The 27,323-nt window shown below is 42.2% G+C and overlaps 1 protein-coding gene across 11 annotated transcripts; it reads left to right on the top strand.

The window, feature by feature from the left end:
* Positions 1-156: 156 nt before the first annotated feature.
* LOC108918405 (serine/threonine-protein kinase WNK3-like) lies at positions 157-27,223 on the top strand. Of its 11 annotated transcripts, none has more exons than XM_018725569.2 (22): positions 157-204; positions 2,971-4,080; positions 7,936-8,108; positions 8,890-9,110; positions 10,142-10,299; positions 10,433-10,521; positions 10,642-10,861; positions 11,032-11,323; positions 11,746-11,876; positions 12,174-14,318; positions 15,001-15,044; positions 15,435-15,567; positions 15,658-15,774; positions 16,296-16,397; positions 16,878-16,926; positions 17,330-17,479; positions 18,264-19,861; positions 20,480-20,717; positions 23,644-23,726; positions 24,901-25,259; positions 25,515-25,738; positions 26,146-27,223. In XM_018725569.2, exons 2-22 carry the CDS (start codon positions 3,391-3,393, stop codon positions 26,283-26,285), a joined length of 7,356 nt encoding a protein of 2,451 aa, XP_018581085.2. In that variant the 5' UTR covers positions 157-204; positions 2,971-3,390; the 3' UTR covers positions 26,286-27,223. The 11 variants fall into 11 exon arrangements, with proteins under 11 accessions (XP_018581085.2, XP_018581087.2, XP_018581083.2 ...); XM_018725571.2 differs by lacking the exon at positions 157-204 and adding an exon at positions 244-335; XM_018725567.2 differs by lacking the exon at positions 157-204 and adding an exon at positions 244-354.
* Positions 27,224-27,323: the final 100 nt, after the last annotated feature.

Genomic DNA, 27,323 nt, shown 5'->3' with positions numbered 1-27,323 from the left:
CTTTGAGAATGAGACGTGTGCATGTGAAACACACCACGAATACAGGGCCCTCGCTACGGATCCGGGGGGGAAAGTGGGAGTTTAAATCGAGTTTAAGTCGCAGCGCTTGCTAGTTACACTGGTCCACTCTGTTAATTCTTTACATTCACGGCATTGTCGGGTCCGGGCGGAAAAGCTGCTCTCATATTGACGTCGTCTTTCGAAGTGCGCTTCTTGTGGTGATTATTTACTAAATTAAAGATCAAAGTTTGTCACAACATCGCTGGGTTGGGGCGGTTATTTAATTTTCCTGTCGTCAATCGCGGGAAAAGTCACGTGGTAAATCGACGGCGGAGGTGCGCGCACGATCCTGAGGTGCGAAAGCAAGCAGCGCTGACTGTGCGTGTGTGTGTGTGTGTGTGTGTGTGTGTGTGTTGTCATCCGACTAAAAACAAAAGAAAACTGGTGTGAGAAGAAGTCCGCCGTTTCTTACCCGGGTTCGCGGGGGGTAAGCAACCCGAAAGGAAATCCAGCCTCTGCTTTTCTGTATTTCGGGCTCATGATGAGAAGCGAAGAACACGTCGTGGTGCAGATTATTATAACATAGAATTGATACGATTGACAGTCGCAGTGGTGTTTATCTGTTGGATGTCCGTTGTATAAACTCTAACGCTGAACAATTCAATTGTCAATTGTCAACTGAATTGTGCACACAGTTGTAGGTGTAGCCTCAATATTTCCATATCAAATATGATCCGACTACGGTTTAAGTACTGATATGGGCCAGTCAGTGCAGATGTGACTGCAGGGTAAGTAAGTAAATATTCATTTATTTTTAGCATTTTTCACAAGACATGTTAAAATATTTGACAGCTTCGTGTACTGTACTGTACAGCTATGTTTGTACGCGATACTTGTGGGGGGAAAAAAAATGCGTGGTGTCGTTATGGAGCTGTGTGTGTTTGCCTTCCCGTGTGTTTTTCTACTGAATCAACCTTTGCTCCTTCTTTTCGGACTGCTGTTACTAAACTGGTACTTCGCTGTGCGAGCTCTGTTTTTTGGTGTGTGTTTACAGAAGTGAAAGCGTTTCTTACTTCAGTCGAATTGCTCGTGGAAAGAAAGGGCGAAGCGACTGGCTGTAAGCGTTCGTTTCTCACAGGAGAGGTTTCAAGTGCGGATTCTCTCTCGGTGTGTGTGTGTGTGTGTGTGTGTGTGTGTGTGTGTCAAGTCCACACAGTGTTAGAACAACCAGGTCTTTACAGATATTTTCCCCATGTGTTACAGTAAATATGTCCTTTTTACAAACTGTTTTGGATGTGCAGGTGAGTGTTACTTTTTCGATCTCGGAAGACTCCATGCGGTGTCTTTCTTTCTTTCTTTTTCCTTTTTTTTTTGTTTTTTTTTTTTTTTGTATTTTTCAGACAGCTGTCTCTACGCTTCTCCTTTTTTTCTGAGGTACTGCAGAATTCCTCAGGAAGGAAAATGAAGTCCTGGTTGTTTCCGAGTTCCTGCCGGCTCGCTTGCATACCAAAAAACTTGCACATTTTTGGTTGGGTTTAAATTCCTGTGGCACTTGGTCACTGATATAGTTCAGCTCTGTTTCTTTTTGCATTTACATGTACATTTTTCAGTTAGCAAGACGGGCTGTGGTCACCTGTGGACGTGAACACGTCATCGGCAGAAAGCACATATCTCTTAGGCCGCCCTGTTCTTGTCACACAGTCTCTGTATTGAAGGCAGACACAGTGACATAGAAGAAATGAGCAGTAACGGGTTTGGATGAGACAGGTTTATGTTGCTCTGTTCTCTGTTATGTCAGCAGCATCTTGCTATATCTGGGTGGGGCACGCTGGAATTTACCACGTGGAACAGAGAGAGGGTACAGTGCGCGACAGAACACAATAGAGAACAATATCAGTTTAGCGTGCATGTCCGGCATCTGTAATTTATCATAGTGATGAAAATGATGCTAATGTAAACTGGCAAGATGGAAAAGAAATTCAGAGGGAAACTCAGAGCATTGGAAGTATTGCCTAAACAGCTCTATTCATATTTTAACAGTTTTCCATAAAATTGCTGGGATATAACTTGCTTACTGTATAAATTGCTTGCAGTCTGCAAATTTACTTGGTTCTGCAGAACCAGTGTACCTCATTAGAGCTGTATTAATATTGTATGTATTACTGTCACTCTTCTTCTCAGTGCTAGCTGGTCAAATTGCAGGACTAATATGGGAGGGAGTGTGTGTTTACAGAGAGCCAGGGCTTCTTCTGAGCACTAATGACCATTTATAGGTCTGCTTTCAGTGCTGCAGTATTCTTGCCAAAGAAAGGCAGGATCTAAAGTCACATAGCAAGTCTGGAGGAGCTAACAGGAGAGATACAGAAGCGGAGTAGAAAAGCAATAACGTTTCCCTCGATTTTTCAGGCCAGGTGGAGCCCAGAACTATGGCCCCTGTCAGTCTGTCAGCGCTGGCAACAATCCTCATTAGAGGTGCTGTGCACTCAAGCTTCAATGAGGCCTTCATGGGTCTGCATAGAGTTCATTTAAGTGGATGAGTAAGGGGGCCCTCCTGGTTCCTGCTGGATTTGCAGTGTGTACCTAATTGAGCCAAACTGATGGCAAAACAGAGCTTTGGGACATCTGCTGTACCCTTGGCAGAGCTCACGCAGATTGTCTTAATTAAAGTCTGTCTCTTTCGTTGCACACTTTTTGCCTCCCTTGATTCATACAGGGCTGATTTTCACTTGCTTTCCTATACTCTTCTAGCACCTAATGCCACGTGATATTTCTTTGGTCAAGTGATCTTGTGTTGAGAGGTTCAGTAAATATTTACTAGCTTTGAAACATTAGCACTTAGTTCCCACCTCACCATTATCTTCCTAGAAGACTATCATTTCTCATCTGTAAGATTTCACAATGTGGTGATTAATCAAGCCTGAAGTTGTTCTCCAGAAGCAATTAATTCTTTTCATTCTTTCTGTTTGTTAGGATTTGCATGAGGATTTCCACCCCATCACTAAAGAGAAGCTGCAAGGAGGATAAAAAAGAGATTTTCTGATATTCTGTGTATATTTCATTTTTTTTTTAAATATATGTGGATACATATCTAATATTTTCTCAGCAAAAAAAAGACTTACAAAAATACCTGACAGGTGGCCTTTCTTCTACATATGCACTGTACTGTTGCTTCACTTAAACAGTAAGATGGCAAGAAAATTGAGGAACACAAGAGGTCAGAGGACTTGGTGAAGAAATGGCCGATTAACCCAACATATAAGGAATACTGATGCAAAAAAAAAAAGAACAGTAAGGTGAAGACAGAAAGAGTTACAGACAGAGGTTTGTACAGTGAGGGAGAAGAAAGGTGAAGTTTTGAGAAGTGAGTACAGGAGTGGGTGGTTACTCCCAATGGCTACTGATCCTGGGAAGTCAACTGTCACAGCAAACACCTCTGAGCCAGTGGAGAAGGAGAAGATGACTGAGCAAGAGGCTCAGATAGATCTACGCAGGAAGAAAACACATAGAACCCTTTCTGACTTCCCTTCATCATGGACAGAGGAAAGAAGACAAAAAGATGAAGGAGAAAAAGAAGCGGAAGGGAATGATTCTGTTCACTTCACCTCAACAGCCTCCTCAGTCACTCACGCCACCAGGTTGAGACGAGAGAATAAGCGTTTCTTCTGGAAGAGTGTGGAAATTCATGAGGAGGAGGTTGATGTAGTGATTGCAAATGTGCCCCATGCAGATCTGCAAAGCCTAAAGTGCCATGACCCGAAGACTTCCAACATGGCTTTGGCCAACAATGGGTCCAGGCAAGAGACTGACACAAGTTTTCCTGCAGGTGTGGTTGTTGGGGATTCCTGCAACTTCACTCAGGAGACTGAAAAAAGTGCTAGTGCTTCTGCTTCCGTACCCCCACAGGGTAGTCGAGAGAAGACCCAAGAGCCAGAGGAGGAGGCAGAGATGAAAGCTGTGGCAACTTCTCCAGATGGCCGCTTCCTCAAGTTCGACATTGAGCTGGGCAGAGGGGCCTTTAAGACTGTTTACAAGGGACTGGACACAGAGACATGGGTGGAGGTGGCCTGGTGTGAGTTGCAGGTAAGAATATTTTAATAGGTTCTTTCTTGAAATTCATCTGGTGTTCTAGTATCCATGAGGTAGGAGAACACTGGTCATGATGGAAGTATGTTCTGTGTATCAGAATGAAAGCAAATCAATCTCAAAGCAGTTTCATTGTCTTGTATTAGTCATCAGGGCTGGACATTTTGGATATTTTTTGTGGAAGTTCTGTGAGTGTCTGCTGGATGTTGCCTGCATTGATATGTTTTGCCCCTTGATAACCATATATAATTCATATTATACACATATTTACTCTGTGGATATAAATGTATGGTTTGTTCAGGTAGTCATTCTGCTAACAGACACTGTTTATCACATAGTTCTCTGGGAGAAAAGGACTTGCTAAATGAATAAATGTAAATGAATAAATAGAAATGGGTGAATATTATAGTCTGGTGCATTACAGAACAGAATGATGAATTCACAGAGAAGAAAACAGCGTGCAATAAAACAAAGGGGTATAATGTAACTCTTTTTAGATCTGTAGAGATATGGGATAAAGAAAATCTAATTATGTTACTAAATGAAGCACATATTGATTGAAGTTAAGGAACTTAAAACCAGTGTGAGATGCAAGACATTAATTATAAGACACATTTGAAATACTGTTTATTATGACATGTTTTTCAGGGCTTGGAGGAACTTTGTATAGTCATAAAAGTCTAATAGTACATAATCGGTGAAGTCAGGTACATCAAGTCCGTCAGTAGCAGACAATTCTTAATGTATTGAGTAGATTTATTAGAGCTGAAGTACACGATATAGTCTAGCAAGAGAATTAGGAAGATAAGAAAAGAATGTGAGAATATACCAGGAAAAGACAGGAGGGGACTGACCAGATAGAGAAAGGGTTCTGTTGCTGTTGATACATACTGTACATGTACTCATTTAGCAGACACTTTTCCCCAAAGTGACATAGATCTCATAGAAAATACAATGTGTGCATTACATTACAAGAAAGAGAGACTTAGATGCAAAGGCGTGATTCGAAAGTACGATTAGTTTGTTCCTTTCCACCATATGAACCCAATGTACATCACACAAGTAGCTGCATAAAAGTTTATCTGAATATCAACAATTCCTAAGTCACATTCGTAATATTTTTTTAAAAATCACATTATATGAGATTTAATGATGATTTTAATTATGCTATTTATGCATTTCTTGCCTAAACATGCCCTGAAAAGACATCATGTATGCCTTCTAAATGAAACTAAGGTAATGAAGATCATTTAGCTGATGCCTTGGTAACTGGGCCAAAATGAAACTGGCTATATGCTGATTTTTTTTTTTGCATTTTGCTGCCAACATGATGCATCTTTTTTGACTGCGAAATCCAAAGACAACTTTCTCTGTTGTCCCTAGCAGACAGAAGGCAAACTCAGCAGTCAAAGAGGCAGTTGCCATGGAAACATTGTCGATGTAAAAATCGTTCCAGGATTTTGCACTATAAATGTGTTTTCTGCCTCACTCATGTCTGGAAAGGAAGAATTTTCACTCCCACACTTAATAAAAAGGAGAGGAATGGTCAACCAAGGTTGTCTCATACACATAAACACACACACACAAAAGCACCTGTGAAGTTGCTCTTGTTTTGCAGCCTTACTTTTGTGACAAATTCCTGCTTTAGTAAACGTTTTACGAAATGCAACTACAAATTCCTGGAACAGGAGGTTTTTTGCAAAACAAATTCCCAGTGACTATGTCACAATATATTTGCACCCTAGACCAGTGAAGCTGAATTTTGCTTTGTCTGGAACTGGATACTTGTATATACAAATGTCCAGCTAGCTGTGGATGAATGTTCTTCTGCAGCAGGGATGAGAGCCAGTTATTTAGCATGGCCTTTTTGCATTGCTGAGTGACTGGTGCCTGGATGGGTTAAGAACTTGGCACATGCTGAAGGACACCCACCGTCCTCCTCGGCTGATCCTCAACAATACAATGCAGTCCTTTCTTTCATGAACTCGCCTGCCTTTCTTCCTTACTCCATTCCCTTGCTCACTTTCCTTTAGTTCACCTTGAACTAATTTTCTTTCCATTTATCTCATTTCAAATCAGATTTTGTTGTCTTTGTCGTGTTCCACTGGTCTGTCAGTTATTTTGCTGCTCTCCAGGCTCTCTTTTGTTCTTGCCTGCTGGGCATCTTGGCCCCTACCATAGAGCTCTCTGTAAGCTGCATCCTGGCCATGATGACTTTCTGGCTGTGTTAAGTGGTACTGGGCCTTTCAGTGGCTCATCCTGGCCTGCCACAAAGACAATGAATGACAAGTGGAAGAAGGGAGGGAGATGCTTGATGAAAATTCAGTAGTAGACTGTCAGAAGGTATTGCGTGCGTCTGGTATCTTAGCTATTTCAATTAGTCTGTTTTTGATTCTGAAGTTTTTTTCTGTACAAATTAAAAATTAAATCTGCAAAATACTTAAAGATTGCTTAAAGAAGTGAAGGTAAAGATAAAGTAATTCATGCTGCCTTTAGCCTTATACACTGTAGACCCGACATAACGCAGATGCTCTGGTACAAACTTTCATGCCGCATTATAAGTGAGTCCGTGTTGTTACAAGTTTCCGGTTTTGATGAAGGTTGAAGAAAGCTTAACTCTAGTTTGCTCCTGAAGGAAGATTAACATAAGTAAAAGTAACCGTCCGCACATGTGATACATGGCAGTGTACATACTTCATAATTAATAATAACACTGAAAAAGTCCAATTCAAGAATTTTTGTTTTTACCGATGTACCATGATATAATGAAACAGAGCATCCACATGTGATAAGCTTTGGAACATTAAATGCTCTTCCTTACAAATGACTTAGTTACAGAAATTTACAACAAAACAGACTGATGCTGTTATCGTGGAAAAATTAAGAAGGATTCGTCTTTATAGATATGTGTTGTACTAATCGCTATAATGCATAACTTTTGACTTTTGGAAATGTGTTTGGGAACCATCCAGATTTGAAGCACATTGAAAGGAATTGATCGAAAAAAATTTGGAGTCCAAGCTCTGACCACGTCATATGCGATCCCTCGTTGTAGCGGGCCACATTATAACAGGTCTACAACGTAGCTGAGGGACCTGGGTTTGAATCTGTCTCAGACTGTGGGGAGTCATCATCTTGCTATGCATTTCCTTAGTTGTTCCTATTTTCAAAGACGTATGATTGATTTATACCTCCAAAATGGCCATTGGAGTGTGTGTGCGCACAGGCGTGTGTGTGTGCGCACAGGCGTGTGTGTGTGTTTCAGAGCCAGTCCAGGTGCAACTGTATGAACTCATTTTGAAAATGATGATCATGTGGGATGCCAAGCTATTTGAACAGCCTGTGTATCTAAGGTTCATTCCACCAAGCATCACATCTTATTTTCACTGACTTGTGGTGTGAGTTAAATATGAATCACTAATGTATGCAGTTCATCATAATATTCATAGTATATCTCTCAAAACCAAATTAGCTGTCAACAAAGTGATAGAAATCACTTCACATGTTACCAAAATGGCAAAAGGATGGTTTTTGAGTGTTTCAGTGCCTCTCATAATGGTAGGCTTTTTATACCGGTATGATATGTGCATGAGAAATATTACCACGTGTGTCTTTTTTGGAAAACTGCAGTATACAGAAAGCAGTTACTTTTAATACCGCACAAGAGATCTGGTCCATTGAGTGTCCTTATCACTGAGTCATAATGAAATAACTAATATTTTTTATGGTCCATTAGTTGTGCATGTTCAACAGGGTGCTGATTTCTCAAGGCTCACACGGATGACTTTGTTGCCATTTTTGTTTAACTTGCTGTACAGCTTCATCCTCATTGTATTTCCCTGCCTGGCTCAGGATCGCAAGCTGACCAAGGCAGAGCAGCAACGCTTCAAGGAGGAGGCAGAGATGCTGAAGGGGCTGCAGCATCCCAACATTGTGCGCTTCTACGACTCCTGGGAATCTGTTCTGCCGGGCAAGAAGGGCATTGTCCTGGTCACCGAGCTCATGACCTCAGGAACACTCAAAACGTCAGTACTCCAAGTTATCGCTGTCATTGTAGGGACACTGTTTATTAAAACATTCTATATGCAGTGGTCAAAAAACTGAACTTATGACCAAGGTGACTGGTTCAAATCTTAAAAATTACCATGCCCTTTCAGGAAGGTTCATTAGTAAAAATGTCCTGTTGTATAAATGGATAAAATAGTAACTAATATAAAATGCATTAAATACGGTAAAAGCATTTGCAAAGTTATGAAATCTGATTTTATCTTTAGAATAGTTCTTTTCTGACTATCCAGAGTTTCTACTTTGAAATGTTTGCTAAAAACACCATTGTTATCATAAATACTACATTAATGGTTTAAAAGTGCTCAGGTATTTACACTAAATGATTAGACCAGTGGGAGGGGGGTGCAGTGGTGCAGTGGGTTGGACCACAGTCCTGCTCTCCGGTGGGTCTGGGGTTCGAGTCCCGCTTGGGGTGCCTTGCGGCAGACTGGCGTCCCGTCCTGGGTGTGTCCCCTCCCCCTCTGGCCTTATGCCCTGTGTTGCCAGGTAGGCTCCGGTTCCCCGTGACCCCGTATGGGACAAGCGGTTCTGAAAATGTGTGTGTGATTAGACCAGTGTTCAGGGAATTGCACCATCTTACTCGCCTCTGATATTCAAACTTTCTCATCTTGGAGACGGGGGTATACCAGCCATGCTAAATTTGAATCAGAAGTGGAAATCCTACAGCCTATTTCCTATTTAACAGATGTTTCCTAATACTATGTGTTTTGATTTTCCTTTGTGCCTGCATTGTTGCAGCTACCTGAAACGTTTCAAGGTGATGAAACCCAAGGTCCTGCGCAGTTGGTGCCGACAAATCCTGAAGGGACTGCAATTTCTGCACACCCGATCCCCGCCCATCATCCACCGTGACCTTAAATGTGACAATGTCTTCATCACAGGCCCCACAGGGTCTGTCAAGATTGGGGACCTGGGCTTGGCCACACTGATGAGGACTTCCTTTGCCAAGAGTGTAATAGGTGCTGAGGGCAGAAATACACACTAACTGTCATCTTTTCTTTCTTTACTCTTCTTATATATTGTTTTCGTTCATCCTCCTACATGCTATAATCTTCATACCAATCTCCCATACATCATTTTCCACCTTTTTGCTGATATTTGTCTCTTTTGACTCTTAACGTAGTTAAACTCTGATAAACGTTAACCGTTAAAGTTAAACATGTTATGTTGAAATCATAGAGTCAAAAAAACCTTCAACTACTGATATGAATTCTAAAGCTATAATGTCCTGCAGCCTTTTGTGTTACAGTCCATCCTCGATTTTGTTATAGGGGGGTATCCAGATATGGCAAAAATCAACAAAATCAAAAGCGTAACTTAAAAGTAATATTTTTTACTAGGGCACAGTATGCTGCATTATATATACTACAGTAACACTTGTGTAACGTAATGTGTGATAAGCATGTAATGTGCCTCATAAACTGAAATAAAGTTAGCACTGCAATTGAAACATACCATGAACATGTCACGTTTATTGTGAACAACTTTCTAAAACTGCTTTTGCTGAAATGCACATACATAACCAGAAAAAAACCATCCGCTAAACTTTTCCTGCTAATTGCCCTGCCGTCTCTGCAATTGTTCAATTAAATAACACACCCAATGTGGCTGACAGACACTCCTGTGGAAATTCAATGCACATTCCATAATACCCCACTCTCTTAAAGCAACACTCTTTCATTCTCAACACATCACCACACAGCTTCTGCTTCATTTGCAGGTCATGTGACTTTTTGTACATGCTTTGGATAAGTTTTGTTATAGTGACTTTTTTGTTATGGAAATCAAAAACCGGGTATAAAAAACCAAGACCTGTTAAACCGAAATTTCAAGTGAAGAAAGTTCTTAAATTTAGGGATGTCTGAATTTCCTATAGTACCTCAACAATTTCTGATATTCGTTCTTTTTTGTTCAGAGGCTTACTAGTGTTATATGTGTGCATACTGTTCAAATGCAATGCATATGCAAATACACTCTGTCTGACACCCAGGCACCCCAGAGTTTATGGCCCCAGAGATGTATGAGGAGCACTATGATGAGCTGGTTGATGTCTATGCCTTTGGGATGTGCATGCTGGAGATGGCGACATCAGAGTACCCCTACTCTGAGTGCCAGAACGCTGCGCAGATCTACCGCAAAGTGACCAGTGTGAGTCTGATCTTGCAAATGTCAATAAGGCTTTTCCATACAGTGTGGGTCAGTGTTCACTTTTTAATCTACACATTTAAAACTTTACTGTTTATACCCATTTGTTTTCTTTCTTATGTTTCCTTCCTGGTAGGGTATCAAACCAGCTAGTTTTGACAAGGTGAGTGACCCCGAGATCAAGGAGATCATCGAAGGCTGCATACGCCAGAATAAGAGTCAGAGGTTAGCCTTTCTCAGTAACATTTGTAAGTACAGTAGTGCCAACAATGAGCTCACCTGGTGTGCAACTGATGTTTTTTAACATTGCTCTCAGGCATAGGTTATGCTTTTCTCCTCTCTTAGGCCGTCTGTCCGGGACCTGTTGACTCATGCGTTCTTTGCTGAGGACACTGGGGTACGGGTGGAGCTGGCTGAAGAGGACACAGGTCTGCAGGACTGCCTGGCACTGCGGATCTGGGTGGAAGAGCCCAAGAAGCTGAAAGGAAAACACAAGGACAATGAAGCCATTGAATTTCTCTATGACCTGGAGAATGACAGTCCAGAAGAAGTAGCCCTAGAAATGGTGAGGAAGAGGGAGTGGGAAGGTGCAGAAAGTGAACAATAATTATTTAGGGAAAATGGGACATGAGAAGATATGAAGATAAGCAACAGCTCTTTTCATTACAGGTGTTTAATGTCAGCTGAGTTAAACACAGGTATCATTCACTGTGCCTTCTTGTCTCTCCAACCTAGGTCAAATCAGGCTTCTTCCACGAGAGTGATGCTAAGGTGGTGGGGAAGTCCATCCGGGACCGAGTCACACTCATCAAAAAGTCTCGGGAGAGACGGTGGCAGCAACAGCAGATTCAAGACCTTAAGCACCTGAAGGATGATTCCATTATGTCATCGTCCAAGCCCTCATGCTCCTCTTTTCTGGGACCTGGGGTAGAAGAGAGGCAGGAAGAGACAGGGGAGCTGCCAGAGGTGGACCAGCATACTCGACAACAGCAGCAAATGCACGGTGTTGCATCTACAGGCCTCCCAGGTAGCTTCTCACTTTAAACAGTAGTACTGGCAATGAATATATGAGAACTGAACTCCACACTGGTCACAAGTGATCTCCACATCATATTATAGTTCTGTTGCTATGGAGACAGGTTTTAATGGCTATAGATCTGAAGGGAACAGCAGGATTTAAATTTTTATTAACCAGAGAAAACTAAGTAATTACTAATAATTAAAGCAATTTCAAAGATTACCATTAAAAGACTTACAGTGCCATGAACACTATAATCTTTTCTCCTTACGTTGAAAGTTGTACTGGAGGAAAGTGTCTGTTAAATAGATCATTTAAAATTCATTACTGTGTAATATCCATTTAGTACATACCTGGGGGACTGTGAGCCCCCTGCTACATTTGGGCCCCTACTAGATATGATCAGCTGTCAATGTATCTTCCTCATTTAGATATTGAGAGTGTTTCTTCTGTCAGCTGTGGGTTTGAGGCCAACAGTCGAAGACCCAGTATACCTCCCCTGCAGCAGTATGGGCTTCAACAAGGACAGCTCAGCCTACACTCTTCACACAGCCTCCACACTGTGAGTCACCATGTATTGCCCTAGTTTGTTTTAATGGAAATGATTTATAAAATTTTTCTGTGTAAACCAACAATGGAACATTAAAATGTGAATACCTGAACTGTGTTTAGTAAAAGTGTTAAATTAGATGGTATGTTTGTATGTTCTTTGATTTAGCCTTCACAACTGTTTTGTACCTTTTTCTTTTGTCATTATTTTACCACCCCCATGACTTCTCCATTAACTTTTCTACCCCTGTCTTTCCCAAATTTTCAATGATGCCTGTCCAAAACATCATACTTTCTTTTTGCAACTCAGCATTACTTTCCAGAAAGCTCACAGAAACCATCTCTAAAAACAGTAGTGCTTGACTCTGTGGATGCCTCTCATCCTTTAGTTTCACCATTGCCCTCGCAGTCGTATGTACCATCAGTCTTACCACAAGCTCCCACTTATCCAGCCTCTTCATCTACAATCAGAGAGACCAGTGAATTACCTTGTGTACCTCAGGAAGGGGCTGAATTTTCTGCAATAGCTTCACACAATGCACAGCTCAATGTTGCCCCCTTGCAGCAACAAGAAATGTTGTACAAATCTTTACCTCAGCAGACCCAACAAACCGTAATTCAACAGGAGGTGTTGGCAGAGTGTCAACAGCCAACTTTGCAGCAGAGTGCTCTACTGAAACAAGAAAGGCACATATGTTCAGCATCCCCATTAGATAAATCTTTGTCACACCAACAGGAACAGCAACACGCTTTGCTCCAACCAGATTCTATTCAGAAACAGCCACTTGTATTACCAGTAAATCAAATGTTTACATGTCAAGAGCTAACAGGGCAACAGCAGCAACACCAGCCTTTCTTACAACAGCAACAGAGGCAACTCCAGATTTTATCTGAAGAACAAAAAATTGATCAGCAGCAACAGACTGAGAAACAACAGCTGAAAGAGAAGCAGCACGAACAACAAGGTTACCATATTCAGAAGCAGCACAAGGACTCTTTGCAAGTGCAACGTCATTCGCTATTTCAAAGCCCCTTACATGTGGCAGTTCATACCCAACCCCAAGCTATGATCGCAGCACAAGGTCAGACTTTTTTAACCGCTCCAGATCCAAGTCAGTTTCATGCCAAGTCTCAGCTTCAAACAGGAACTCAGACTTCTCTGCAAGCACTGAGCCAAAATTATGTTGAGGGTCAGGCACAAGTTCTGCCCCAGAGTCTAGCGCAGATCTCCATTCAGCCCCAGACTGAGGTTTTAACCCATACTCAACCCCAGAACCTTGTATATATTCACGATCAAATTCAAGCATTGCAACAAGCTTCTCAAGCCCTTGCTTCTCCTTGCCCATCCCAGCATAAGATTCAAACTGGCAGCCCTCCACTGGCCTCAATCCAAAGACAAGGTCAAACTCACACACAGTGCCAAGTAACTGACCCTAGTCAAATTCAGATTCAGACCCAGTCCCTCTGCAACGTGATGCTCCAAAGCCAACTTCAGGAAACCGAGCACAATACTGTTCCGATACTGTTGCATGGACAGCCTCCTATCCTACCTCAGGCCCTTACACATAAAGTGTTGATGTGTACACCTGCAGCCTCACAGCCCACCCTCCAGCCTGAGGAATGTGTTCATCAGCAGTTGGACAGAGCACAGGTTACACCACAGCAGCTGCAACAGTATCTGCATCTGTACTGGCAGATGGTATCCCAAGAGACAAATAAGACCTCCCTTGGTGTTGGCACTACTACTGTGGCCCCATCCCAGCCTGCTGCTCTTCCGCATGAACAACAGGCTGGACAATTGCATATGCTGGGCCAAACTCTGATACAGCCGCAGTGTCAGTCGGTCGATTCTTCAGTGCTATCACATTACCACTCCAGCCCAGTACACTACAGACATCATAGGACAGAGACTGTTGAATTACTGGCCCAACCCTCACTACACCCTCTGCAGCAAACTCTGACTTCCCATGTTCCAAGTGAAAAGTCACCTTGTCAGCTTCATTCCAGCCCTTCAGTTCAGTTACCCCTTCAGCAGGATCCTAGCTATTATAGTGAAGTAGCTGGAATCACTACTGCACTACAACAACAGTTACAACCCACTCTATCATCTGCTCACACACAATCCCAAATGCAGGTGAAAAAACACACACAGACAATTAAGACTTTGGCACAATCACAGCTACCCTTGCCTGTTACTTCACACTCCTTTCAACCACCCCTCAGTCCGTGTTATGGTCCACCCTACCCCTCTGCCACCTTGATTTCACTCCCTCCTGTTGCCCCTGCTTCAGAACAAACTCTCCTGCAGGCAATGCGGTTACCCCAGCCAGGGACGGCCAGTGTTGCATGGGTCCCTCCTCCTGTCCCTGCTTTCCATTCATTCGACTCAAACAGCACCCTGACAGGCCAGACTTCACTGCCTAGTTCTGACTCCACCTCACTTGGAACACCTCAGGTACAATAGCACCTACAGCTCAATATCTGCAATTAACAATATACGAAAGAAGCACCCACACTTGTATACATGCAGACAGTACGTAAAGTACAGACCCATAACCCTGAGAGATCATTACTGTATACCGTACGAACACAGACGTCTTACAATGTCAGATAAAAAGGACTTAAAATGGAACATTTTACCACAGTGACATATTGACAGGGTACAAGATATAGAAAAATTAAGATGGAACCACTTAAAATGCTTGGTCTCAGTATGCAGAGAGTATAGGACTGGTTGATATGGCACAAAGTCAACAGAGCACATCACAGCTGATTTCATGGTGGTTTACTACACTGGTTTTTATGTCTCGTTACACAATTTCATCAACCCTGTTCAAGCCTGCGGTGTACAAATCTTCATACACATTTTTTTTTTCTTTTTAGCCACTTGAATTATCAAACTGACAAACTTACGCTATTAATTGAGTATTTCGTTTGAGGCTTCATTAATTAAACACTGACATCAAAATCTTACAGTGCAGTGTGAAATCATAACAAATACTAATATTTCTTTCACCATATCAAATCCAAGTGTAAACGATTGATCGTCCTTGAGTGCGTTTGTTGCTGGGCTGGTATCACCTGTTTGTATTTCTATCCATTTTGATGCCTCTGTCTGTCTTAATCTATCTCTGCAGGAAACTTTACATCCGTCCACCACAGAGAGACGACCCTCTTCCAGGTACGCTACCGCAGATGTGGTCATAATGAAAGGTTATCACCAGAAAGCAGATCTCATTTCCTTTAGCAGGATTGGTATTGAATTTATTTTGTTAGATCTTTTGACATCACTTGTATGTCTTTTCCCACTCTTTACTCCCACCCTACGGGGGTGCGGTGGCGCGGTGGCGCAGTGGGTTGGACCGCAGTCCTGCTGTCCGGTGGGTCTGGGGTTTGAGTCCCGCTTGGGGTACCTTGTGATGGACTGGCGTCCCGTCCTGGGTGTGTCCCTTTCCCCCTCAGGCCTTACGCCCTGTGTTGCCGGGTAGGCTCCGTGACCCCGTACGGGACAAGCGGTTCTGAAAATGTGTGTGTGTGTGTACTCCCACCCTGCTGCCTTTTTCTCGAACAGTTCTGCTCCTGCAAAAGGAGAGGAGCCCGAGCTACTTTTAGCAAGCGAGAAGGTAGAAAGAGGGAAATCCCGCAGGAGATCTTCCTGTCAGAAGTCTGAAAAAGTCACCCACTTTCAGCTTAGCATGCTCCAGGTACTCAAACCTGCTCCTTCTTAATTAAAGAGACGGTCCTTTAAAGTAAAGTTTCCAGAAACTGTGAATGTCACTCTTTTCCTTCATCAGCTCTCCAGCACTGGAGATCACATGGTAGAGTGTCAGCTGGAGACCCACAACAACAAGTTGGTCACTTTCAAGTTTGACACAGAGGGTGATGCCCCAGAGGATATAGCAGATTATATGGTGAGAAACTACATTAACAAAAGAAGAAAATGTACTCAGTTAAAACATATAGATACTGTTACAAGCATAATAGAGAAGAATGTTCTTGATGAGGCTGTTATTACACACAGGAAGAGCCCATGTTGTGTGCATCCCTCTGCCTCTCCCATCTCTTACTGAGAAATGCAGTCCAAATGGTCCTTGCTGATCTATAAGGTTCCAGTGAACTCATGCAAGCTTTTTCAGTAACTTATAAGCAAACAGCTAGTAGCATAGTGGTTAGCGCAGTTGGCTTTAGCCCAAATGATCAAAGGTTCTATTCCCACCTTTAGCTGTAGTACCCTTGTGTAAGGTACTGACCCTAAATTGCTCCAGTAAAATTACTGAGTTGGGTAAATAATTATAAGCTCTTCTAGAGAAAAATGTCAGGTAACAGTAGTGTAACTAGCATTCTAAGTTACCTTGGTGATAACACTACATAGAGTTCATTGGAAGTTGCTTTGGAGAAAAGCATCTGCTAAATAAATGTAATCATCTTACAGGTGGAGGAGGATTTTGTGTTGGATTCAGAGAAAGACAAGTTTGTGGAGGAGTTGAGAGCAATTGTTGAGAGAGCTGTGAAAATCGTTCCCATGCAGCCACAGGTCAGTGAGTAAACAGTCTACCACGGTATGTGCACAGTGCCCACCTGAAACCCAGTGCCCAGTCTTCCCTCTAATTGCATACTATTTCCAGTGAGATAATTTAACCCACAGCTTTGATTTTTTTCTGATTTTAACATTGTGGCCAGCCATGGGGCATAGGCAGCTACAGAGCAGGACTGAGGCACAGGACAGCAGGACTTTTAAACAAAAATAGATTTATGTTAAACCAAAAGAACAAAGCTAACAAACAAAAACCCAAGTCGTCAGACCAGCTGCCTTTCTAGTCCCTACAATTGGTCCTTATGTGTCGGCAGCTGGCCGCCATAGGTAATGCAATTCGGGCAGAGGCAGGTATCTGGGAGCTGTCTGTCTTGATGCACCTGAATGCGTTCCTACGCTTGGTTGGACCACCCATCAGCTCACAACATTCTCTTTATTTATGTTTGTACATATTTTTATGCTGGTTTTTTTTTGTCTCAGACTGGTCCAGTGGATCAGATCCGTGTTGAAGTTCCGGCACCTGTCAATGGTGAGTAACTCAGATTGAGGAAAGATTTTATTGACATTGTTGTTCTTCAGTGTAGCAGTAGAAACCCAGCTGATTAAATAGTTGTACCACAATGGGATTTTGTACTCATAATATGTTAAAAACATCAAATTGCAAAAAGTGGACGTCTCATTCCATATTTTGAATACTGCCTTGTGTTTGTGATGTCTGTTAGGCTCCATGTAGCTCATTTTCCTAAGTACATCTGCAAATACTGCTATGAGTTTCACTGATAGCATTAGTAGAGCATCTGTGAAAGGTTAAAATGTTTAAAACAGCAGGATAGCCTCAGAAATCTTCCTTTTGTCATTCCACTTTCCCATTCTTCTTCCCCATGTATCTCATATCCTCATCCACTCTTCGTCTTTCACTCTGTATTTTTCAGTGGCATCAGCTCCTCAGTCCTCAGTAGGTCGCTGGCGATTCTTCATCAACCAAACCATCCGCCACAAAGACCCTGCTAAGGGGCCTGCTACAATGCCCCCAGCTGGAGAAAAACATACAGTGCCTTCTGCAGACCCTAGCTCAACAAAAGGTAGGGATATGTATTGTGCAAAGGTAGCCTGAAAGCCATGCAGCAGCTGCGTCGAGGCTGAACTAAATTGCTCTCTTTAAAAACCTGCCACTGGCTGAAATAACACAAGAGCAAATATGAGTGGTGTTACATTAATACATCAACTTCTTTTTTTCGTGAAAGTAAAATGACTGCCTAACAGGTGAAAATGCCATTATACTGAGATATACGCCCGTTGTATAGAAAAGGTGTGTGTATATATAGTATATATTGCAATGTTTTTTTTAATTTTGTGATACCCTATTATATAAAGGCGGCGTATATAAGAAAAAATGACAATCACAGAAATGGCAACAAAGGAAAAAAGGCAAAATGCTTAAACAGGTGTTAGATTAATCTAGTTTACAGCTATTATTATTAATAATAACAATAATACACACACACACACACACACACACACACACACACTGTCTGAACTGCCTGTCCCATGCGGGGTCGCGGAGCCTAACCCAGCAACACAGGGCGTAAGGCTGGAGGGGGAGGGGACACACCCAGGACGGGGCGCCAGTCCGTCACAAGGCACCCCAAGCGGGACTCGAACCCCAGACCCACCGGAGAGCAGGACCCAATCCAACCCACTGTGCCACTGCACCCCCCTCATAGTAATAATAATAATAATAATAACAATAATAATAATGTAAATAATAATGAACCTTTTAGACAATGAATGGCACCAAAGTATATTTATGAAAAACAAGACAGATTCATGTTGTTGGTAATGGTACCTTTTCTGTTCACATTGTAGACGGTGAAGGTTCTCAGGGACTTGGATCCTCCAATGACACCAGTTCTCCACATACCTTACTGGCTGTCCCTACTGTCCCCTCCTCTGCTGAATCTGCATTAGTCTCTTCGTTGGCTGAAATTACAGCAGCGGTCACTGTGCCCAGTGTCTCGGGCTTCTCTTCTCTCTCTGCTGCTAGTGCTGCCATGCTGCCTGCCCCCATCACTTCTGATTCACTGACCCATCTTTCAACCTCTGCTGGGCCAGCCTCTGGCAGCACTTTCCCGAAGTCACCCCATCATGCTAATGATGAAACCTCTGCCTTTAACTCTGCCCTTGCCACTGCTACCTTTCCGGTTTATGCAAGTGTTTCTGCTATTGCTGCCTCTCCTAGTGTCTGCCCTGGGGGACCCACACGAGAGGGGCCTGTGCCTGAATGTGGCCCTTGTGACACTCCATCATTTAAGTCTGTAGGTCTCAGCGTCCACAAACAGCCGTTTCCAATGTCAGTGCCACTGGAGCTCCAGACAGAAAGTTTAAAGGGACATTCCCCATTACAGCATCAGCTGAAACATCCAGAAGTAGGGCAGCAAAACCAACTGGCACATTCAGAGATGGCAAAAACGGAGTTGACACCAGCCACAAAACACAGACCAAAGACAGAGGAACAGCCTCTACAGCTGCCAGTTCAACAGGAATGGTCTAATGAATCTCCAATCCAGCGAGACCTGACACGGCAATCTGTAGAACAGCACATACCAAAAGCTCAACAATACCAAACCCTACCAAAACAAGCTGCGCAACAGCAAACTTCTCGAGAACATGTAATTCCACAGCATCAACATATGCAACCACAAATGCTGCCAACATCAAGTTTGCAGCACCCACAGGATTTAGAGCAAGAAGCTGAAAACCAGGCCTTACAACCTCCACTGATTGATCCTCAACTACTGCAACAGCAGTTAGTGCAACAGACTGAGCAACCTCCATGTTTACTGCAGTGTGAGGTATCTGACGGGGACACTCCTATTCAACCATCGGTTCAGCCCTCAGATACCATTTTGCCGCCTCTTCCACTCTGCACCATGGTGCCCCCCGTATTTACCCCCAGTACATCCCAAACCTCTTCCTTACGGGGCTCAGACACTGAGGACCCCCAGAAAGTCGAGAGTGTTGATAACTGCATCAAAACTTTGGATGAGAAGCTGAGGACTTTGTTACACAAAGAAGGTGACGGCAGTGTGGTAGCTGCAGGGGGTGGCACTGCAGCTCCTTCCACTGTGCCAGCTTTGGAGCCACGTGCTTTCCCTCAGACTTTTCCTTCTCCCCCTTCTTCCTTCAACACCTCCACGCGCTCCTCCTCTCGTACCTCTTCTTCATGCACCTCCCGGTCATCTTGCACCTCTCCTGACATGGAAGATGGAGAAAAAGACATCCCAGTTAGAGAGAGTCAGGGATCCTGGGCCTGTGTAAGCGCCCTGTGTCCCTCTGAACTGGGCCCTGTAGAATGTCAACCATCCCGATCTTTCAGCACCCCCTCACCCCCTTGTTCTCTTCTCCTGCGCCCACATGAAGATGCAGCAGCACTGCCATGTCAGCCTGGCAACCACGCAGTTTGTGTAAGTAAAACACTGCAAGTAGTGATGGTGAGTTGGAATAACATCCTGTAATGTCAAATACTGCCTTAATGTTGGCATGTGCATATTTTTGTCTTGGGTTTTTTTTTGCTTTTTGTGCTAACCCTCTACAAAAGGGGAATGGTGATACAGTGGGTAGTGTTGGTGCCTTGGGACTTCTGGGCATTTAGACGCAGGTTCAAATGTTGCTCATTTACTCTTACCTAATGCTGTAAGGCTATGTGTTAGTAGTCTTTGTACATCTTACTGTGTCTATCATTAAAAAAAAATTATATTTATTACCCTAATGGTATTCAGATATCACTCAGTCTGAGTGAGGTTTGCATGTTCTCTGTGTGTTCATGCAGATTTCCTCCCATAGTCCAAATACATGTGTTTCAGGTGAATTGGTGACTCTCAATTGCCCTTAGTGGGTATCTGTGAGTGAATGAGTTTGTGTGATTTCCCTGTGATGGACTGGTGTCCTTTCCAGGGTGTTCCGTCTCATAATCTGTGCTTTCGAGACTGGCTACGGACCGCTGTGACTCTGAATTGGACAAACAGTTATTGATGATGGATGGATGCCCATATTCCTACACTTCCTTTTTAATTTACCTTCAGCTGACCCCCCCACGATCTGAAGCCACTACCCCAGGAGACAAAACACTTCCTCCGTATCAGCACCCAGTCTCCCATCAGCCAGAACAGAGACGGCAAAAAGAAGTCGGTGGATATTTTGGCCTGACTTGTCCTAGCATCAGAAACCCTGTGAGCAAGAAATCCTGGACTCGCAAATTCAAAAGCTGGACATGCAAACTACGTCACTCCAACTTGTTCAAGAAGTCCAGAGTCGAACAAGGTAGTGTTTCCAGTGAGTGTGCATGTGCATGTGTGTCTCTGAGAGAGAGATGAGGGAAAGAATGAGATGATATGGGAGTAATTTCATTTGTAGATGTGTCTATGTTGAAATGCTAGAAGAATTTTTTTCATGACAAATATATTTAAACATTTTAAATTGTCGTATGCTTGTTTGCATAGATATTTATTGTAAATGCAGAAAAATGCTTTATTATCAATAAAGATTTAGTTATTTATTATCAGTGACTGCCCATTGCCTGTGAGGGGGACAGAGGTGTGGTCGCGCAGTGGTTCAATGGTTTGGAGCAGGTTCTGCTGTCTGGGGTTCGAGTCCTGCTTGGGGTGCCTTGAGATGGACTGGTGTCCAGTTCTGAGTCTGTCCCCTCCCCCTCTAGCCTTTTGCCCTGTGTTGCTGGGTTAGGCTCCGGCTCCCCGCGACCCCGTATGGGACAAGCGGTTCAGACAATGTGTGTGTGTGTGCGCCCATTGCCCAGTGCAGGGTCATGGTGGTCCAAACTCTACCTTGCAAGTGCAGGATACGGCAAGAACGCGGTACATAATGTACTGAACTGAAACATTTTGATACTTTGGCTTTCTGATGTTAATGATATGAAGGCGTAAAAGTTCCCAAAAATACTATGTCACTTTGCAAAGTGCTTGGGTATTATGCTGTTAGAGGTGCTGTTAAGTATTTCAAGCAAATGTTTGACTCTAGATGATATTCATGTTATCATGAGATCAAAGCTTTATTTACACTAGTAGAAGGGTATTTATGTTATTAACACTACTTATAAAACCGTGACATGCATGGCCTTATGTGCATGAAAAAGGCAGAACAAAGGGAAGGAAATCACCGTTTATTTAAACCTTTCCAAGCACTAGGAAGACATGTGACCCAGAGAAGGAGACTAGAGAGCATACCTGTTAGAGAAGCTCCTTCAGAGACCTTTCCCGTTTCACTCTGTGCACCCTCACCAGTCTGTTTCTCCACATAACAAAAATAAAACTTGCTCATTTGTGTATCTTATAATATTTAATTTAAAAAAAAAAAAAATTGGTGTGGGTATCGGGATTTGTCTATCCTGTGTCTTATGCACCTACTTGAACGATGAACCTCGGTGCAGCAAGTGGTAGGTAACAAACTAGGTTTACTTACAGCCTATGTCTCCTTCTCTCAATGTAATGCATAAATTGTACTTTTTACTTAGATGTACGTCGCTTTGAACAAAAGCGTCTGCTAAATGAATAAATGTAAAACGTTTCTCATGTATCTTGACTTTGACCTCAGTCCTGATCCTAGAAAGAATGCTACTTAAACTGAGTTAATAATTAGTTTTATGGTTTATACCTATAAGGACTGGGGTTTGAATCCCACCTCCCGTTTTAGTTCTCCTGAGCAAGGTACTTAACCTGAGCTGGTGATGTAAAAACTACCCAGCTGTATAAATGGTTAAGACCAGGAGCTGCTTTGATAAATAAATTATAATGAATCTGCCGTTTCACTTGTGATATTAGATTGAGACTAATCAATAGTTATGACTGGTTGAGCATCAATATGACAGGACGTTGTTCTTCTGTACAGTCAAAAGAAGTCATTGTTTTCTGTAATGTTTTTAAATCGTACCTTGAGTGTTCATTACTCGTTTACTTTATTGCTGTTGTGACGAATGACGTCACTTAACCCATAACCAGAGACTGGGGTTGTGTTGTCGGACTCACCTCTATGGAGTTTATTGCATACATGTTGAAGTGGTAAGGTCTGCTATGTTTTTGTCACATGTAAAGGACATTTATGGAAGTAAAAAGACTGCATACAGAGTAGAAATGCTGCTGTACTAAACTAATAAATTTTCATTGTATAGAACCCTGTTATGTGAGGGTTAAGTATAGACATAGGAAAATGCTAGAATTATGTTGAGATTAGACAAGTGAAGAGCTACTTCTCTCCTTACATTTATTCATTTAGCTCATGCTTTTGCCACAATGACTTACATTCATTTAGATAGCTGGATAATTTCACTGGAGCAATTTAGCATAAGTACCTTGCTCTAGGGTACCACCACCGGGGGGGGAATAGAACCTGCAACCTTTGGGTCTAACAGCAGTAGTGCTAACCACTACACTACCAGCTGCCCCCCATTGTAGTACTGCATGACTCCACACCAGTTCAGAAGGTCCTAGTCCTCATACTTGTATACTTGGTTTTTATTTAAACTCATGTCTTGTCATGTACCTATCAGATGTTTCACTACTTTTTGGCAAGCTTTGTGAGATAAAATGTGAAAAAAAATGTTAAGTGGTTGCTATTAAAATTTTTACACTCACAGTAAACAATTTCCTGTTTAACTAATTGACAAGCACTTGAACTTAGGAATTACATGTTGCAACCAGTGACAGCAACCCAGAATACACATGGGTGAACAAATTGATGGACATCTATTTTACCAGCTATTATGCTGGGATCCATCATCCCCTGTGTGTTAACATGTTGACCAGAGCCTTGCTTGGCAATACCAGTGATACACTTTGCTGCTTGTTTGTTGCAGCGCAGTGTAAAATCTGTGCTGTATCTTTTACACTTCTGGAGATATATATGAGCTTGTTACAACTTCCAACATCAATGAAAACTATTGGTCACTGTACACCTTGGACTACTGTTATATACATGCTTTAGAGAATGTCACTGAGGTATGTTTTCTATCAAATACTGTATGAAGTGGTTCTGTCATCAGGTTTTATTGATAATTACAGATATTAATAATATCTTTGTCTATTTTTCTGGGTTTGTATTGTCTCTATATGGATGTGTCTGCTTCTCTGTTCATTTCCACGCCTTTCTTGTGTGTACGCTTACTGCTTGTTTACCTGTCGGCTGGTCTGTCTCTGTGCTATTACTGTTTGTGTGTTTCGGGATGCATCTATTGAAGTGCACACCAGTAATCAGAAAGGCAAAAACAACGAAGAGAAGGGGACAGACCTCCATCCCCATTACCAGACAGGATTAATGCAGGTAATTCAGAATTTTCTGAGTCTTCAGATATTACTGTTTATGTCACTGAACAGTTCCAGTGTAAATTGGATGTATTCTTTAATATGAGTCATAATATACTAGGGGTGGACCAAATAACGGGGACATCACATAAACTAGTTTAACTATGTAGTTAATCTCAATTACAAAAGTGGCTGCAAAAGTGAGTCATACTGATTGACACATACTAATTGGTATTTAGCCTATCAATACTTTGATATACAAGTTTTCAAACCGACATGAGGCAACTAAAAGTTTGAAACAAGCAAGATAGTTGGTGTCCAAAATACCTGCAAAATTATTTAATGTAACAAATGGAACAGAACTGAATTAGCACCTCTGTGACCCAGTCTCAACAGAAACTGTACATCATGAGCTTCACAAAGCCTGAGTTTATGGCAGGGCTCCCATTTAGAAAGCACTTGTATCCAAGGCCAACACCAAAAGGCTCATATCCTCCTAAAAGGAGCACAGAACCTGGATCTCTGAGCAACAGAAAAAAAAACAGTATGGTCTGATGAGTCATTTTCACCCTATTTCCTCCTGACAGGTTTACATTTGGAGAAAGCCAAAGGATGCCTTCAGCCTCCAATGGCTGTTGCCAATTGCTAAACATGGTGGGGATCAGTAACAGTATGGGCAGGCGATTCATTGGAATCCAGGAAGCCCTTATGATGGAAACACTGTTCCCACATGATGTTCCCATATTCCAGGATGATGAACATTAGGATGAAATATAATGACTTCCACAGCCTCCATAATTACCAGACCTAAACATCACAGAATTTTTAAGGGAATTGCTGAAATGCAGAGTGCAAAGTCGATTTCCAACTCCTTCATCCCTCAAAAAATAGGAGCTGCTATTAGCTGTTCTTGAAAATCAGTACAATATCCCGCTACATATACTTCAGGACTTGCATAACAGCATTCCAAGAAGAAATTAAGCTGTTCTAATGGCAAAGGGTGGCCCTACTTCTTGTTAGCTCATTGAAATTAACATAGTTAGGAGCCTCTGTTATTTTCCCCAGTGCCAGTATATTAGGAAGATTACTTGAACAGTCAATGTTACAGCCAATAAAGGTAGTAGAAACCACTGTGTTAGGAATGGCACAGCACATAAGAGTCATGTCTCTCTTTCTTGGGTGTCTGTCATCAGGTAACTGTACAGCCCCTCCTCTCCACGGATTCCCTAACACAGCAAATGCACCTCGGTCAGAGCAACATTCACAGGAAAGTGGGACACATCTCTGTGAGCCAGCTGGAGGCACAGGCTGAGGACAAACTGACAGATGGTGCTCCTCTGTCCCCGGACATTGACCGAAAGGTGAAGGAGCACTCCGGGGACGAGGATGAGATGGATTTGAAGAAGCAGACTTCCCCAAGCCTTCATCTCTCCAGCAGCTACTACCCCTCTGACCCTGGGAGCAGTGGTGGTGATGATGAAGATGATGATGAAGATGAAAGTGAATTGGAAGATGAGAACCTGAGGAGAGAGCTGCACACACTGAGGGAAAAGTGAGAAAAAGGAAAAATAGATCATAAACTGTGTGTATCTGAAAATTTTTAAAAAGCTAAAACTTTCACATGTGTCTGACAGTTTTTCTTGTTTGTTTCATTCTCTCCCTCCCCCTTTCTTCTACATTTTATGTCAACTCTGTTTAAATAAACCTAATTTCCACCCTGTCCCTCTTTTACATCTTCATCCTTTTCGGCCTGTTCTTTTATTCCTCTGGCATATCTTTCTTCATCCCATCATCTTCTCCCACATAGACACATCAGAGAAGTTGTTTCCTTGCAGACACAACAGAATCAGGAGCTACAGGAACTCTACAAACAGTTGCGTTCCCTGAAGGAACAAAGGCTGTTTCTCTCTTGCACTTCTATTCCACCCTCTGCTCCTCCTGTATTCTCTCCCCACCGGATCAGACCTCCCAAAACCAAGCTGCGCCCTCGACCCCATACATACACGGACAGCAAAGGAATCAAACTGATGGGTAATATTGTTTTTTATCATGGCTCAGTGGACATAAGCTCTTGAATAGGGATGTCTAGTAACGCCATGCAAGAACACCAAGGTCTTCACAGTGTCCTAGCAGGCTACGTATTAAATGCTTTGCATAGACAAACTCATCTGGTCAAAATTAGAACTGAAAAGTGCCAAATCAGCTAATTCAAAATATTAGTTTATTTCTTGTTTGGAAAGAAAGAACTAAGAAAATAAATGATCGCCATAATTTAGCAGATGGTAGTTCCACTGCCACTTTACAAAGAGTTACCTTGGCCCCTAAACATCAGCCAGATGACAAGATACCATGAAGTATTACATTAATGTGTTCTCTGTTGAGTAACAAAGTGCAATAGACTTCTATACAACTCTCGTTTCCTGCCTTTTAACTTGTAGACATCCAAAAGTGCAGCAGTTTCACAAGAGGAGAGAGGCAGCTGCATCCCTGTAGCCCCTCAGAGCGGCTCACGCCCCCGAGCACTGAGGGAAGCGAGAGAGAAGGACCTCCAGGAGTGACCCACAGCAGTGACCACTGAAGAGGAGTCAGAGACCTGTGAAAGAATGCAACAATAACACGGTTTAATACATAAGTAAATTTGGCTGCACATACTTTTCAATGTAGCCGACTGTTGATCAATCCTGACAGTGAAGTTAAGTCACCTAAACATTAAATCAATACTTAGCCAGTCACTTTCTTCTTTTAGTGTGACAGCTTTGTAGTTCATAAGTTTTGAATTGAGATTGGTGAAGAACATCCATCAGTCTTTGTTTAGATCATCAAAAGTGAAGAAACTGTATGGCAAATTTGTACAAATATCAATGTTTTGATGTTTAATGAACCAGTGCTGATGTGAACACATCAGTTTGTCAGCAAATATGTGCCTTCCATATTCATTTTATTCAGCCTTTTCACACTTGCTCCAAATATTTTAGTGCACCGTCATAAAAATTTTGCAAGCTGTTGACAATCAAAGTGGTTTGTTTAAACCATGGATACAAAACAAGACATAGAAATAAGTAACCACTTTCGCTGTTAAGTTTTAAACAAAAACTTTAAAAAAATACTTAGGTAATAATGGACCAACTGGGCTTCAATGAAGAAAAATTGAGATTGAAACCAGGTCAGAAACTTAATGATTAAGAGTTTAAAAAAATAATAAACATTTTAATTGAGGTTGACTAAGCCACCGAAACTGAAATCTGTTGTTACTTTCAAATTAGATTCGATGAGGTTAAATAAGAAAACTGAAGAAAATGAAGATGCAGTGATTTATGTTTGTATGTGATATGGACTAGTCCATACAAAGGACTGTGAAACAGCAGGGTGCTTTGTCAAAAGCTTTGAATGACCATGTCTGCCAAGTAAACTGAGCTATCCAAATATTACTTTCTTTTGTCCATAATGAATAAGAAATGTAGTAGATAAAATCTCAAATGCTGTTTTATTAACGTAAAATCCACAAACTGCACCAAGTTAATGCCCATAACATAAAATTTTACAGAAATTAATGTGACGAAGTCTGACCCTGAGATCTGACATTAAATTTTGAAAGGATAATTTTCCTCACTCCTTA

The sequence above is a fragment of the Scleropages formosus genome, chromosome 22 (genome assembly GCF_900964775.1).
Source record: "Scleropages formosus chromosome 22, fSclFor1.1, whole genome shotgun sequence".
NCBI classification, from domain to species: domain Eukaryota; kingdom Metazoa; phylum Chordata; class Actinopteri; order Osteoglossiformes; family Osteoglossidae; genus Scleropages; species Scleropages formosus.
This window is presented reverse-complemented; position numbering and strand designations above follow the sequence as displayed.